The sequence below is a fragment of the Benincasa hispida genome, chromosome 7 (genome assembly GCF_009727055.1).
Source record: "Benincasa hispida cultivar B227 chromosome 7, ASM972705v1, whole genome shotgun sequence".
NCBI classification, from domain to species: Eukaryota; Viridiplantae; Streptophyta; class Magnoliopsida; order Cucurbitales; family Cucurbitaceae; genus Benincasa; species Benincasa hispida.
The window spans coordinates 26,818,831-26,833,764 of record NC_052355.1 but is presented as its reverse complement, the minus strand read 5'-3'; the positions used below and the strand labels follow the sequence as shown (position 1 = coordinate 26,833,764).

General features: G+C 32.5%; 1 protein-coding gene across 1 annotated transcript; it reads right to left on the bottom strand.

The window, feature by feature from the left end:
• Positions 1-5,305: 5,305 nt before the first annotated feature.
• LOC120080765 (probable aspartyl aminopeptidase) lies at positions 5,306-12,946 on the bottom strand. The gene is made up of 10 exons (XM_039035390.1): positions 12,751-12,946; positions 12,559-12,649; positions 12,083-12,218; positions 11,571-11,843; positions 10,709-10,856; positions 9,335-9,574; positions 8,262-8,394; positions 7,205-7,386; positions 6,574-6,686; positions 5,306-5,600 (listed from the first exon to the last, which is right to left on the bottom strand). The coding sequence occupies exons 1-10, from the start codon at positions 12,910-12,912 to the stop codon at positions 5,492-5,494; spliced, it is 1,587 nt and encodes a 528-aa protein (XP_038891318.1). The 5' UTR covers positions 12,913-12,946; the 3' UTR covers positions 5,306-5,491.
• Between the last annotated feature and the right edge of the window lie 1,988 nt (positions 12,947-14,934).

Here is a 14,934-nt window from a genome sequence, read left to right as displayed (position 1 = left end):
CCAATAAACTAAGGTCCTGAGGCTATTTAATGTAGTTTGAACTTTATGTAGTAACATAAATGTGGATCAAGTTCAAATATATAGCCAAAATGGTTATAGTATATGAATAAGGTTGGGCGCCTTATTCTGGGCACACTATGGATGCGGCCATTTTTGTAGTTAGTACAAACGATGGTGATCTAAATCGTTCTTGTGAGACATGAAAGTGGAGGCATCCTATGTAAAGAGTTTACATAAGACTAAACCATGAAACAGTCACTTTTACGTTCTAAATACTTTTTTTATGTTATAAAGCTGACTATTTCATTAATTAATGACCTAGGTAATTTAATCTTAATCCTGAGTAACTATGAACTCCTGTTCACTCGGAATTATCCTTAGATCTACATAGGTGAGAGCAACTCATTATCGCTGGCCCAATAAGCCTCCCATTTTTAGGGGTAAGATCAGGTGGATAGCTGGGAACATAAGTGCAAGACGGAATTCACTCCTACATGTTATAGGATAGTAAGATAGGTTGTTCCCTTTAGTACTGAATTCAGGTCTTGAACAAGGGACCCCGCCACTCTCCTTGGCCCGAGAGGGTTCAATTTTAGGTTAGACCTTAAACCAATTGTTCATTAGAGAATCAGTGAAACTTAAGGAACAAGATGTAGTCTTGGGGTAAATGGTTTTTATGACATATTCAGTCAGAGATTACGAACACCTGTGAAGGATTAGCTTACTAATCATGGTTATATCAAATGGACACAAATATATTTATAGTGAGGGGAGTGCAACTACGGACTATAGTGGAATGACCGTTAGTTAACGAATGTTGATTAGCTCCATCTAAAAGAGTTTTAGCCAGCTAATCTCGGATCGTTGGAGCCCATGATCTATAGGTCCATTAGGTTTCCTGCTAGCTCATTTGGAATAATTCGAATTGTTTCGAATTAGGGTGAAGAGAGAGAAACCGGTCAAATATATGTGATATAGTGGTCGATTTTTTCAGTTTAGAGATACAGCTTTAATATTTAAATGTGATTTAAATATAAGAATATGAATACGTTCATATTCGAAGCTCGGAAATAATGGAAATGGTCAAGATGTAAAAAGTCAAAAGAGTTGACTTTTGACTTTCGAAAGTCAAACTTTGACCGACCTTATATTCAAATTTGTGATTTAGATTTCGAGAAAATGAATGCGAATTCATGCTTGGAGGTCAAAATTAGTCAACACGGAAAAAATCATAAAAAGTCAAACTGTTGACTTTTTTTTTTGTCAAAGTTTGACTTTGACAAAATGACTATTTTGCCCTTTGACTAAAGTTAGTGGGAAAATCCAAAATTTTGTTGGATAATTCCACTAACAAAATAGTGGGCTAGGTGTTGGCTTATAGTGGAGACATTAAGCCCACTTTAATAGTGGATTCTAGGTGTTGGGTTTTTATGAATTTGTTTCATGCAATTGTTGCATGACTTTTTTCTATAAATTGGGCTTTCAATTTGAATGAAAAAACTTTTGTCATTTTTGCCAAAATTGTTTTCTAAATTTGGGCTTAAAAAATAAACACCCAAACCAAAAATTCCATCTCCTATTTTCTATCTCTTTCTCTCTCTCGGTTTCTTCATCCATCTGGTCCCACAATCCGGTTCTGAGTCCAGAGGATAGTAGGTCAACTCTAGTGGTGGTTCGGAAGAGTTCGGGTCGAGATTCAGTGAATAAAAGTGTTTCGGGAGCTTCAAAGGTAATTTTTAATTTACTGTTTTTCTCTTCAATTGCATGCTAATTTTCTTTTAATTAAAAAAACAATTAGAGTGTAATTAGGTCCCTTTTCCGCTGCGTATGTCTCGTGTTCCATCAAGAAATGGGTACCAAAATTTTTTAATTGAGTTTTCTTTGTAGGTGTAATTCAAGAAGCAATTGGTTGCTCGAAATTTAATTAGAGACTTAATTCAAATTGGGACAATAAAATTCTTGCTTGAATCTAACAAAGGAAATTGCTTATTTGGTACCTTTAATTTTTTTAAAATTATCGAGTTAATTATTCTTTTGGTATCTTTATAGAAATTATATCTCTTGAATGATTAGAATTTGAGATATTGTGAATTACATTGTTGATTGAATTTAATACCATGAAAAAATAATTGTATATCTATCTATTTAGTATTTTTTTTTTTTTTTGCTTATTATTTGACTTTTTGGTCGATTAGATGTTTGCTCTATTCTTGTGTTTTTCTTGAAAAGTTTTGAGCTAAAAGGATATTGAGTTTAAAATATGTTGATTATCCTTTGGATGAAGTTGATTAGAGTTTTATTAAATGCCTTTTGAGCATAAAGTTATGCATTTCTATGGTTTACATTGTTGAATGAAAATCATTTTGAGTATTTTTTTTGTCCTACGTTGAAAAGAATTGATTATTAAGCATGTTGTTTTGAAGATGTGTTAAATTCTTTTCCATATTGAAAGTAGTTATTGAATCTTAAAATTGGATAGGTCAATACCATGCTTATATTTATTTACTAATATAACTTTGCTATTATTTGATATTACGATATGTTTTTCAACAATTTATGTTTATTTTCAAATATTTGATTTTTTTTTTGGTATTTCAATTACTTGAATTTTACTTGAATGATTTTCTCCTCGGTAATTGATTCTTTTCTTATTAGAAGGAGAGTGCTTAATTTTAACGAGAGTTATATACTTTCATATATGAATTTTATATATTTGATGATGTTGATTCTCCATATTCTTTTATTATTGTGTACCCCTCTTATGCATATTGTTTATCCTTTTAGGGAGAGTTATTGTCTTTGGACTAAAAATATGTTTTGAAATTTATTCGATATTTCTATCCTCAAATTGATTTATGTGATAACTGTCTTTTTGTTCATTATTAAGGGGGGATGTTCAATTGATTTCAAAATGGAGAGAAATTGATGAAACTTGTCAAAATAAAATCAGCTTGAGCGTAGTTGATTCTTTATGATGCCTCGTGAATTTATATGTTGTTTGCTATATTTTTTTTAGAAGGCATGATGATAGAAGAGAAATATGCAAAATTATGTGTTCATATTTTGTAAGAACTCTCATGTTTTTGTATTATTTTTCATAATTGTCCTATTTTAATTGATTCCAAAAAGGAGAGAGGTAATCAGAAAAATGAAAGTTTGTTATTGAAATATACATTATTCTCACGTTAATTTGTGTTTTGACTACTCCTAAGTTTTTGTTGGTTTTGTGATCGCCTGCTGGTTCTGGCCTTCTTATGTGTTCTTATTTGTGGTTGTGCTAACCTTTGTGCCTTTAACCCAGTTTGTGGACCCTCTTGTTGTGTAATAGATTATCTCTTAAAAAAAAAAGGATTATTTGTGTGTTGATTATGCATCAAGTATATATTTTATATCACACCTCTTTGGATTTCATTTTTCTTCTGTTGTTTATCATAAAAAAAAAAGGAGATTGTTACCTTTTTTACCCTTAATTTCGAATTAATTAATTAATTAATTAATTCATTAATGTTTTGATGATAACAAATCTGCTTTTATTCATTACCGCTTCGAGTGTTTTGAAGTACCTATTGTATAGAGCTCTAAATAATGATTCTAACGCAATTTGAATCACTCAAATTGGAGTTTAAACGAAAAAAATATCTTTTGATTTTTGGATTGGTTTTTAAAAAGAAAATGGATTTCAAAAAATAAATTTAATATTATTTAATATTATTATGTATTATTTGTGACTAACGGCTAATTGAGTTTAAACAACTACCATTGATTTTTTTTCCCAAAATTAAATATGGTTTTCAACAATTTTTCCTATCTATTTTAACTCTTCTTTTCCAAATCATGACAACCATGAAAACAATTTTTATTATTTTCAATCCTCCATCACCCATTAAGCCACCATTTTTACTCTCTCCAAGTTTCAATTTTCTTCTTTTCATAATCTATTTTATATTGTGAGGATTGATTTGTTGTATGCTACAATTTATTCTATTGAGAGAGTTGTAAGCGTGCTCTTTTATTTTTCCAAACTATTGTAAGGATTGCTCTTGATCCCGTAAAAAGAATCATTGTAATGACTTGATCCTCAATCATGGAAAGAATTTGATTTGTTCTTGCATCTGTAAAAGGAACGTTATAGCAGTTTGACTTAGTAGAAAGAGTCAAGTTTGTAGTGACATATCCAAAAGTAACTTGGGAAATAGATGTAGACCGATTGTATCGAACCACTATAAAATTCTCGATGTCAATTTCTCTATCATTCTACTATTTAATTTTGCAATTAATTTATTATTATATTTTATTGCATGAAATTAATTGTAATATTTATTCTTTAAATTAATTGCTTAATGTTTATTTAACTTGGTTAAGTTGAAATTTGAATTGATCTTTACATATCTCATATCAATCTTTTTATTAAAAATAAATTGGATGCAAGTGTTTGATTTAATTATGTGACTCTTTATTGTTGAATTAATTTTCATGAATTTATTGTTTAAATTACTTGTTAGCAAAAAAATTGTTAATTTGTTGAAATTAACCTTATTCACACCCTCTAGGGTTACCATACCAATCCTACAACATTTGTATAAGTTTGAAGTTTCAATATTTATAATTTGTGGGTCCAGTTTCAATAATTATTGTAAACTCGAGGATCCAGTTTTAACATTTGTAGAAGTTTAAGAACTCAATTTTCACAATAGAGTTTAAGAGTATAATTACAACTACAACCATATTTCAAAGGTGGCTTTTGCAATTTGCCCAAAATATTATAAAGAAACAAATAAATATTATCAAACCAAACATGTTATAATTTTCTAATCATATTCTTTAAATTCATTCCCTCTCAATACACTAATTTGAATAAAAATCTAATCCTTTTCATGAGTTCTCTAAAAAAAAAAGAACTCACAGGTTTAAAGAAAACACAAATCAATTTCTTTTGAAAAAGGTCAAAAAAGCCTAACTAATCACTTCAATGTAAGTTGAGAGATTTTTATAATTTGGCCACCAAATTATTTATGTGCTGTTTAGTTTGTGGGAAAAAAAAAATAAAAAAAGGATCAAAATGGACCTTTATAAGTTAAAGAAATAGAAACCCAACTTATGATTTGCTCTTCATCATCCCTAAATTTTTCTATTTGAAAAGCATGCCTATAAAAATTGGTTTCTGTTTCACTTTTTGAGGTAGGTGGTAATCTTTGGATGAACAAAATGCAAAAAAACTTCCACCGTAGTTCAGATGGGAGGATCCTATTTGAGGACCATACCCTAAAATTTTCTGGGCAGGCTCTGAGAGTTCAGATCAAATACGTGGGACAGAATGATTTGTTCGGTCATTTTTTGTTCTAAAAAAGTTCATCTAAAAATAATTTTTTTCTTTCAATATATATATTTTAAAAGAAAGTGTTGCATTTCATCTTGTTTTCCAAATGTAAATATCGGGAGACACAGAATGAGAATACCTTATTTCGTTTGCCTCGTCAATGGCGCATTTGATTCAGCCATCCACCTTCAGTTTTCGGTCAATGCTTGAAAACGTTTGATAGAATGCCTTGAAATACTTATAAGCTGTGTCTACATCTTCTTTGCCACAAATTTCTCTTATGCTGCCAATATGCAGAAAGAATGATCATGATTTCATTTTCACATTATATCAAATTAACTTATTTCTTTTCCAAAAAAAAAGAAGAAGAAGAAGAAGAATTAGCCTACATTTATTATTATAGTGAAAAAGTGAGCTTCAAAACAAGAATTAGTACTTGTTACACAAACAGACATCTAAAATGATCCATAACAACAGTCTGCCATATGTTAACATTCTACGGTTTTAGGCAGCACATAATAAAATTATTACAAACACTGAAAAATAATTTAGGTTCCATTTTGTTATAGTTTCTCATTTTATTCCATGTTCAATTTTGTGTTTAGTAAGTTCAATTTTTTTTTTAAATGTCTTAAGAATTTTCAATTTGGCAAGTAATAAATTCTAGACCTATTCAATCGTTTAAAAGTTCGTAACCTAATATATACACAATTCAATTTTACGTTCGATGAACTTGTTAATATAAAAATGTTGAATATGCTAGGAGCCTATTAGACACAAAATTGAATGTTTAATAAACTTTTTGATACTTTTAAAGTTCAACCAAATTGATTTAAAAAGAACAAAAACAAAATTGAATCTTCATAGACTTATAGATACTTTTTCAATTTTAGGAGCCTAATCGACATAATCGTGAACTAAACTCATGATTTAACTTCAATTTTATATTACTTCTTCAAATCAATAGGCATCTTAGACAAATTTCCAAAAACGAAAGGTTTATAAAAACTTCTCTTTCTTTTTAAAATTTGAACATGATTTTGAAAATAATCGGTAAAAATATGATGGCCAAGTCTACTAACTTGAATATTCAAGAAGCAGGATAGATGATTTTGAAAATAATCTGAAAAAATATAATGGTCAAGTCTACTAACTTGAATTTTCAAGCAGCAAGATAGGTTTCCATTTTCAAGGGCGACAATATGATGGTTGTTTTCTTTTCTGTGCATAGTAAAGAGGGGGAGTCAAGTGTATACCTGTGCATGGAAAGTTGAGGGATACCACAATCCACTGTACGGATGCCTACTCCAGAAGCGAGTATTGGACCAATCGTAGATCCACAACCCATATCATTCCTCACTACAAAATCCTACCAACATCCACGGCAGCGTTCGTGAATATTCCAATTTAACAACTGAATTAAGACGATTGCCAATTAAACAACCAATGCCATTTTTAGAAGGAATCAATCAAAGTTATAACTTATAACCTACCTATGTAATACTCAGAAAAGAGCCATATCTATTTTCAATATTAATTATTGGCCACAAGGGTAGCATGAAAATCAGCCTGGTTTAGAGAATTTTCACGATAGAACCCCATACGCATAAGAACTAAAATAATAGAAAGTTAAAATACCATTTCAGTCCTTGTTTCAAAAACTATTTTGAGTGATCTTTAATTTTTTTTCAAAAGGTAAGTTACACCACACACTCTAAATTTAAAATTTATTGAAAGTACTAGAACTAAATTTGGACCATTGAAAGCTAAAATAAAATGAAACCAAAAAGACTAAAGCAATATTTTCACCATAATAAAATCTATCATATTGAACAATGGGTAACAGTATTAGGAGCTTAAAAGTACGCTTTCAAGGCAGCCACATACCTGCGTTGGTAGGTTATGAATTCGGCCTACTTCTCTGAAAAGAAACGCCGTGACTCCGCTTGTAGCATAGCGCTGGTTGGCATTGTGCTTTATGACAAGTCCTTTTTGCATTTCTGGCCGATGGTGTTCTTCATGCTTATCAGTGAAATTTGGATGAACTCCGTGGGCCATGTCTGCAGATACTATTTTTAAAAAAATAATTACGTAAGCAATCAGACGTGTTCAGACATTCGACGAAAACATCGTAAATTTACCGATGCTTTGTTCAAATTAATTTTGTTGTAAACCAAACAACCATAAGCACTTTTGTTAAAAATATAGGAATGGTTTTTTTAAGTGAGAGGTCTTTTTGAACATTCCAAATAAATCTATAATTTTTCACAATTGCTACTTTAATATCAATGGCTCAACAAACATTTCAATGCCCCAACAAGAATACTGATGGTCCGGCTCTCAAGGATAAGCGGATAACTAAAGCTTTTGTCAGGAAAAGGTGGCAGAAATTAATTATTTGGTAGGAAAGAGATGAAAATTAAATAACAAGACTCCAAGGTGTTGAGAATCAACACAAAGGTTCATGGAGAATTTCATTGGCATCAAAAGCATTCACAACTAAATCATACCAAATGTCTCAATAAATGGCTAAGAGGTCAAACAATCAATGATGGCCACCTACCTAGAAATTAATTTCCTACGAGTTTCCTCGACACCTAAATCTTGTAGAGTCAGGAGGATTGTCCCGTGAGATTAGTCGAGGTGTGCGTAAGCTAGCCCAGACACTCATGGATATAAAAATAAATAAATAAAAATAAATCGTACCAAATCCAAATTTCATGTTCACATACTACTTGAGTATTTCAAATTTTATATATCACAGTAAATTAATTTAGGATTACTACTTGATTATTTCAATTACTCTTGAGATGAAAAGGCTTCTGAGTTATCTTTTACTTTTCCTACCATCAGTTAGATCACACGTTTCATATATATATATATATATGTAGCAACTGATCCTTCAAGGAAAAAAGATCGTTCTTTACTTTGAATTGGAACGTACCAAGAAATGATTGCCTAAAAGCACGCTCAAAAGCACCTTCACCAACATATCCTTGAGTTAAGTCACTGGCTATGCGCCTCATGGCCTGAAACATGGTGGGTGCACCAGCTCCCTGAATTGAACCTGAACCCACCTAAATTAGGAAGAGTTAATGATATATAAATATAAAACAGCAGTCATGAAACGATTTCATATTAGGACTAATTAAATCAAAGAAAAAAGCAAGAGAATATTAATATGAATAGAGTTTAAACGAAAAGTATTTATTTGCAGAAAACCCCTTCATGTAGAAAATTCATCAATGACCTTCCAGATGTCATTTAAATAACTTGAGGATCTTGTTTCAGCAGACATCCCTGGAGTGAATATACCAAGCTTTCATTTGTTAAAGAAATACTAGGCCATACAGAAAAAAACAGCCCTCAAAGCAGAAAGCGAAGGGAGCCCAAAACTAACTAAAAAAGTGAACATAGCTCTGGAGGAATAGTATTAAAGCTAGTTGGGTTACTACCTTGGAATAGGATATAGGAAAAAATGAACATAGCTTTGGAGTGAATATAGTATTCGAGCTAAATGGGTTGCAACCTTGGAATAGGCCATATGGAAAATGAACATAGCTTTGGAGTGGATATAGTATTCAAGCTAGATGGGTTGCAACCTTGGAATAGGCTATATGGAAAAAAAGTGAATATAGCTTTGCAGGTTTGGGATAAGAAATGCTTCTTTGTGATGCCCTCATACAAAGGTTATGGTGTGGCTAAGTGATGTATTGTTTTTCACGCCGCCAGAGTACGGACCAATTATCATTCATCTCCTTGTCTAGATCCACTTCTACTTATTTTTCTGATGGCTGGAGGAAACAGAAATAAAATTCATATTTGGTGATCAAAGGTGCCAAAGAAACTTCATGTTTTCTTAGAGGGCAGCACTTTCTTATCATCAATAAACATGATCAAATCGAAAGAAAATTATGTAGCCGAGAGACCAAAATATGCAAAGATCTCTGACCAATCTATTAGAAGCATAACTTCCAGTCTACATATCATTCACAAACTACACAATAAAAATCTTACCTCTTCATTATCAAATAAAGCAACCATTCGAACTGCCTGTTCATTTTTTAGGTTACTAGGAGATTCACAAGAATCAATAAGAGCTCTTAATGCACAATAGCTTGACGCGAGGTTATCTAATCTTCCTGAGAGAATAAACTCCTCATTTCCACCTCCAAGACAGCTAGGTTGGGTATCACACACGTTTAACTCAAAGCTCACTATGTCATCAGCTGAACAACAGAGCTCTTCTGATATGACCTGGCAATCAAGTAAACCACTGACTCATAAATAATTTTTAGTTTGGCTACAACTTCACAACAATGCAACTTAATTAACACAATGCATTCCAATTCCCAACAAACCCGTAAATTATTACTCAAAACATTTTAGTTCAACAATAAAGTTTGTATGTGCAAATCTTTTCAAGAAATTTGAAATTTGGAAAAGGAAAAAAAAAAAAAAAAAGATAAAAAAATTAGGAAAAATTACCTTTTTAGTACCAAAGCTTTGAAGAATAGATGTGTTTAGTCCTCAAGTTTTTAAGAATAGGTGTGTTTGGTCCTTAAGTTTTCAAAATGTACCTTCTTAGTCCTCAAGTTTTTAAGAATAGGTTCAAAAGGTCCTTCAAAATTCAAATAATTTATTATTATTATGTAAAATAACTATATGACATTTTAAATTATAAAAATAACTTCTAAAAATTATCCACTCTCTAAAAATATTTTAATAATTTTCAATGTCATATAATTATTTAATTAATTAAAAAAAATGATCTTTTAAACCTATCCTTAAAAACTTAGAAACTAAAAAAGTACATCTTGAAAACTCAATGATCAAATGCACCCATTCTTAAAAACTCAAGAACTAAATAGGTACATTTTTAAAACTCAGGGACCAATATACATATTCTTCTCAACTTGAGACTAAAAAGGTAATTTTCCCTACAAATTATTTGAACTACCAACATAAAAAAGTTCTGAAAGTTATCTAAAAACCTTCCCATGCATGTTTAAGGGGCTTTATTTTTCCACGCCTTACCACTCAGCCAAAGTGACTCATTGGTTTAAGAGACTTTTAAAAGTATGTTTTCATTATTTTATTTCACAATAGAAAGTTTTAGTGCTTATGTCCAAAGGACGCGAACTTGATTCAAACCACTGAATGCAGCATGAATGTCTCTCCTTCTTTCTTTAGATTCTTTATCACGGCATATCGATAGTTTGAATACTACAAGTTCAGAGGCCATCCTAATTCAGTCCCTCATTAGGAAACTGCTTAGTGATCTAATTTGCTTCAATTCTGCGTGCAGTATGATGTTTTTTCTTTTTTTTTTCTTTTTTTTTTTAAATAATAAACCAATACTAATAGTTGTTAAAGGAATAAAAACAATACCTGTTTCAGAAGGGGATGTAGGGCATCCTTCAAAAAAGAATCATTGCTTTTATCTTTCGACTCAAGAGAATTGTCTTCGGTCTTCGTCGCCAGCAACGGAATAAGATGACTTTCTAAATTTGGCTTAAACCCATCCTGATTCACTGTGCTGAAGAAACCAAGATCACCATGACAAGAAGAAAAGGGAATAGTAAATAAACACTTGCTCTTTTCCTGATACTCATTTAGAGAGTCAACATTTTCTTTTCTTGACACCATTTAGAAAGTCGATATTATTCTTTTGGTTCCAAAAGTTAACAACCCAAAACGTTTGGAATATGTTAAAAACACCAAAACATTTAGAATATGTAAACATATCATGTATAATATAGCAATAATAATAATAATTATCAACAACATGTTTAATAGGGACAAACAAAACTATATAATATGTTAGAAACCTAAAATCCAAAAGATTCTGTGAGCGCCATATAGGCAAAAAATTTGTAAATTATCCTCCAAAAAGTTTACATAAATGGATTGTAATATATGAAACCCCACAAACAGAGCGACCAATAGGATATAATCAATGATGACTTTTGGTTATCAAAAGCTGGCAGGCCACAAAATGATGTCCCTTTTTAGAAAAGGGCACCATAGAGCTACACCATCTCCCTCCTTTATGATAGGATAGGATTATGTTTTAGCTCCCAATTGGTGCATGCTTAGTCCTTTTTTAATAAGTTCCGCACAACAGACCTTTCAAATAATATCAATGAACTTGTTTATTTCTTTAAAATTCCAAAAAAAAAAAAAAAAAATTGAGAAGCAGGTCAACCATGAATGAAATGGAAAATTGAAAAGATAACAATGAGGTACAAACCGGTCAAGATGAATTGCCAAGGTCGGAATTCGCAATAGAGGCCTTCTTACTTTGACAAGTTTGTGCAAAAATGAACCATCACCGCCTCTCACTATAACTCTTCCAGCAACACTCAAATCTCTATCAAACCAAGTATGCCACAAACCACCCCCATATGTCTGCACATTGACCATTAAACAATTACACTTGTTTGACGAAGACTTGGGCTTTAATTTTAGGCATGGGCTATCTGTGTGGGCAGCAATAACATGAAATCCATTACCAGGGACATACCTGTCAAACAGAGAGTTTTGTCAATCAAACTAAAACAGCAAAAAATCGTAGGAGACGAAAAATTCAAACATCAAAGGTGAAAAAAATCGTCAAAAGGGAATAAAACTCAGGAGTTAAGACAGCTTTCTTGGTTAACTACACAGCTTTCTTCTGTAGTTTCATAAGCCAAGAAATTTAAAATACAAATAACCGGAATCATTTGCAGATCTGAAAACTAGAAGAAATTATCTTGAACTCACTTTTCTCCAATGGAAAAGGCAACCAAACAAGACATATTTCGTGTAAAGAAATAGCATCCACCGGGCTTTAAGTCCCACTCTTCATCCTCGTTTAGCAAATGAAAACCAGCAGCAACTAATTGCCGTTTCGCTTCAGCTGGGGTAAAGTGGGGGAAGAAAAGAAAAAATAATGAGGTATCAGTATCACAAATTCTATCACCAGAATGTCCGAATCAAAAGTACGTAAAAATTCGCCATCAAGAATTCCAAAAATCGATCTCCAAGGTGAGAAGTGAATAACAATAAACGAAAGCGTCAATCCAAAACAATTTAACAATAAATTATATCCAAATCACTCTACAGAATAAAAAGCTAGCAGCTGCAGCGCTAATTAGGGTTCATAGCCAGTAATTACGCAGGGAACTCCTATCCGAATCGAAGCACCAAAAAAAGCATAGCGATAAAGCATGATACACAAACAATAGAATATGCAATACCTGTCGCATGAAACTGCGTCCAGGATTCGTTGAGATAGTCGAGAAGGTCTCCAACAATGCTCGAACTCGATGCAACCTCCGAAGAAGAATTCTAAATTATATACAACCGGACAAGAAACCAGCAACACAGTCAAATATATGAACACATTATATGATTTGCATTCAAAATGAAAAAGAAAAACGGAGATGAACCTGAGGAGTGGAATCGGAGACGGAGCAGAGAGGGCGAGGAGTGAAGAATCTACGGGGAGAAGTGCGAGAGAAGTGAGGGAATCTTGAGAAGATCGAAGGCGATTTGAAAGGAGGAGGAGTGAAGTGGAGGAGCTGCAGTTGCAGGCGAGATATTGCCGCCATTTCTCCGTTAAGTCTTCACCGGTATACGATGGATTGTTAATACAGAGATATTTGAATTTGGTAAATTACTACTCGGCCCCATTACTTTAGATATTTCAAAATTCTCCCCCTGACAATTGGGCAATTTCGATTTTTCTTTTTGGACAAATTGCAAAAAATATACTGATAGTTACAATTACACTTTCAAACTTTTGATCGTAAAAATTGAACTTCTAAATTTTTAACAATTAAAATTGGATCCTCAAACTTACAATAATTGTAAAAATTGAACCCACAAATGATAAAATTTGAGCACTTAAACTTATATAAATGTTACTATTTATACAATTATGTAAGTTTGAAAGTTTAATTTTGACACAATTTCAATATTTATATAATTTTGAGGATTCAATTTTTAAAATTGGAAGTTTAAGTGTATAATTACAACTAACACCATACTTCAAGGGTGATTTTTACAATTTGTGCTTTCTTGGCCTCGTTTTCTTTTTAATTGAACCGCTTTTCTTTCTTGTTGAATGTTGGTGGAAAAACTTCAAAGTTGATAGTGCAAATTTGTAGAATGTGGATCAATCATAATTTGTGATATTCAAGATTTAAACTACTTTATAAAAGAGACTTATTATGCTTTTTTTAATTTTTTTTTGCAAAGGTAGTGTATTGCTCAAAAGAAAGAGCGACCTCATAGCGTGAGGTCAAGGCATAACCAAAACACAAAAACATCAAACAACATTGCAACCAAACAACCAAACCCCAAAAGGAAACAACACCACACACCTTAAGGAAAAAGGTTCCAAGGAGAACAATCCATATGGGAATCCACAGTCGAAGCTTCCAACCACGTAGAACAACAACTAAGCATCTCAAACCTAATGTCAAGACTAATCACCTGAGGAGGATGCAAAGAAGCACCATGGACATGCCTATTCGTTCACGCCAAATGTGATAAGTAACAACGCACCAAACAACTCTTTAAACCTTATGCTTTAACCGATTTCCTCTGCCAAATTGGCAAATCCAAGCAAGCTCAGTATCCCAAAATGAAATTCGATTGGTACACTGACCCCATGAAAGCAAGTCCTTCCATGAAGCCTTATTAAACTAACATTCAAAGAATAAATGATCCCTAGACTCCACATCATCCGTACATAGAACACAATCACTAGGGATATCAGGACACCATCTTCTAACACGATCACAAGTTTTCAACTGATTCTAAATGGCAAGCCAAACAATAAATGTGTGCCTAGGAATATTACCCCCAAACCAAAGAACGTTACCCAAGCCACCACAAGCTGCTTAGGACGTAAAACTGCCCAAGCACTAGCAACCGAAAACACATTAGAACTACAAGGGAGCCAGAGAACACCATCCTCCCGTCCAACCTTTGCATTAACCAAATGAACTTGCTTAGAGAGGTCAACCAGATCCCTAGAGGTGGAAGGCTAGTTCCAAGTCCCATCAAGACGAAGAAAATCACACACCTTAGCATGAAAGGAGCTATCAGCATCCAAAATAACAACAGGACTAAATTGTTGGGAAATTGGGCCCCCATCTAATCAAGGGTCATACCAAACTGAACGGAGACGTCCATTTCCAATAGAGAACCGAACCAACGGCCTCATGCTATCCCGAACACGAAGAATAACCTTCCAACACCAAGACAAAGACGAAGACGACCTAACCGACCAATATGCATTATATGTATTTAATAGTGAGTTGTTTATATTAACTGTATCAATTAAATTATTTGCAGGAAATGATGTTTTAGAGCATATTTGGGTTAGCATTTCAAGTGCCCAAAATCTACTTTGTAAGCACTTACAAAGTCTCTCCTCAAGAAAACTTAAAAAGGTCATTTCAAACATTGAAGGTTTAAATCTTCAATCTTCATTCTTCACATTTATTGTATTAAAAAAGCCACCGTAGGCCACCTATTTTATTTAGTAAACTAAGGTAAAATAGTTCTCCCCGCTAGATTATTAAACAAGAACTATGAAAAAAATTGTTTTAATGTTATAAACA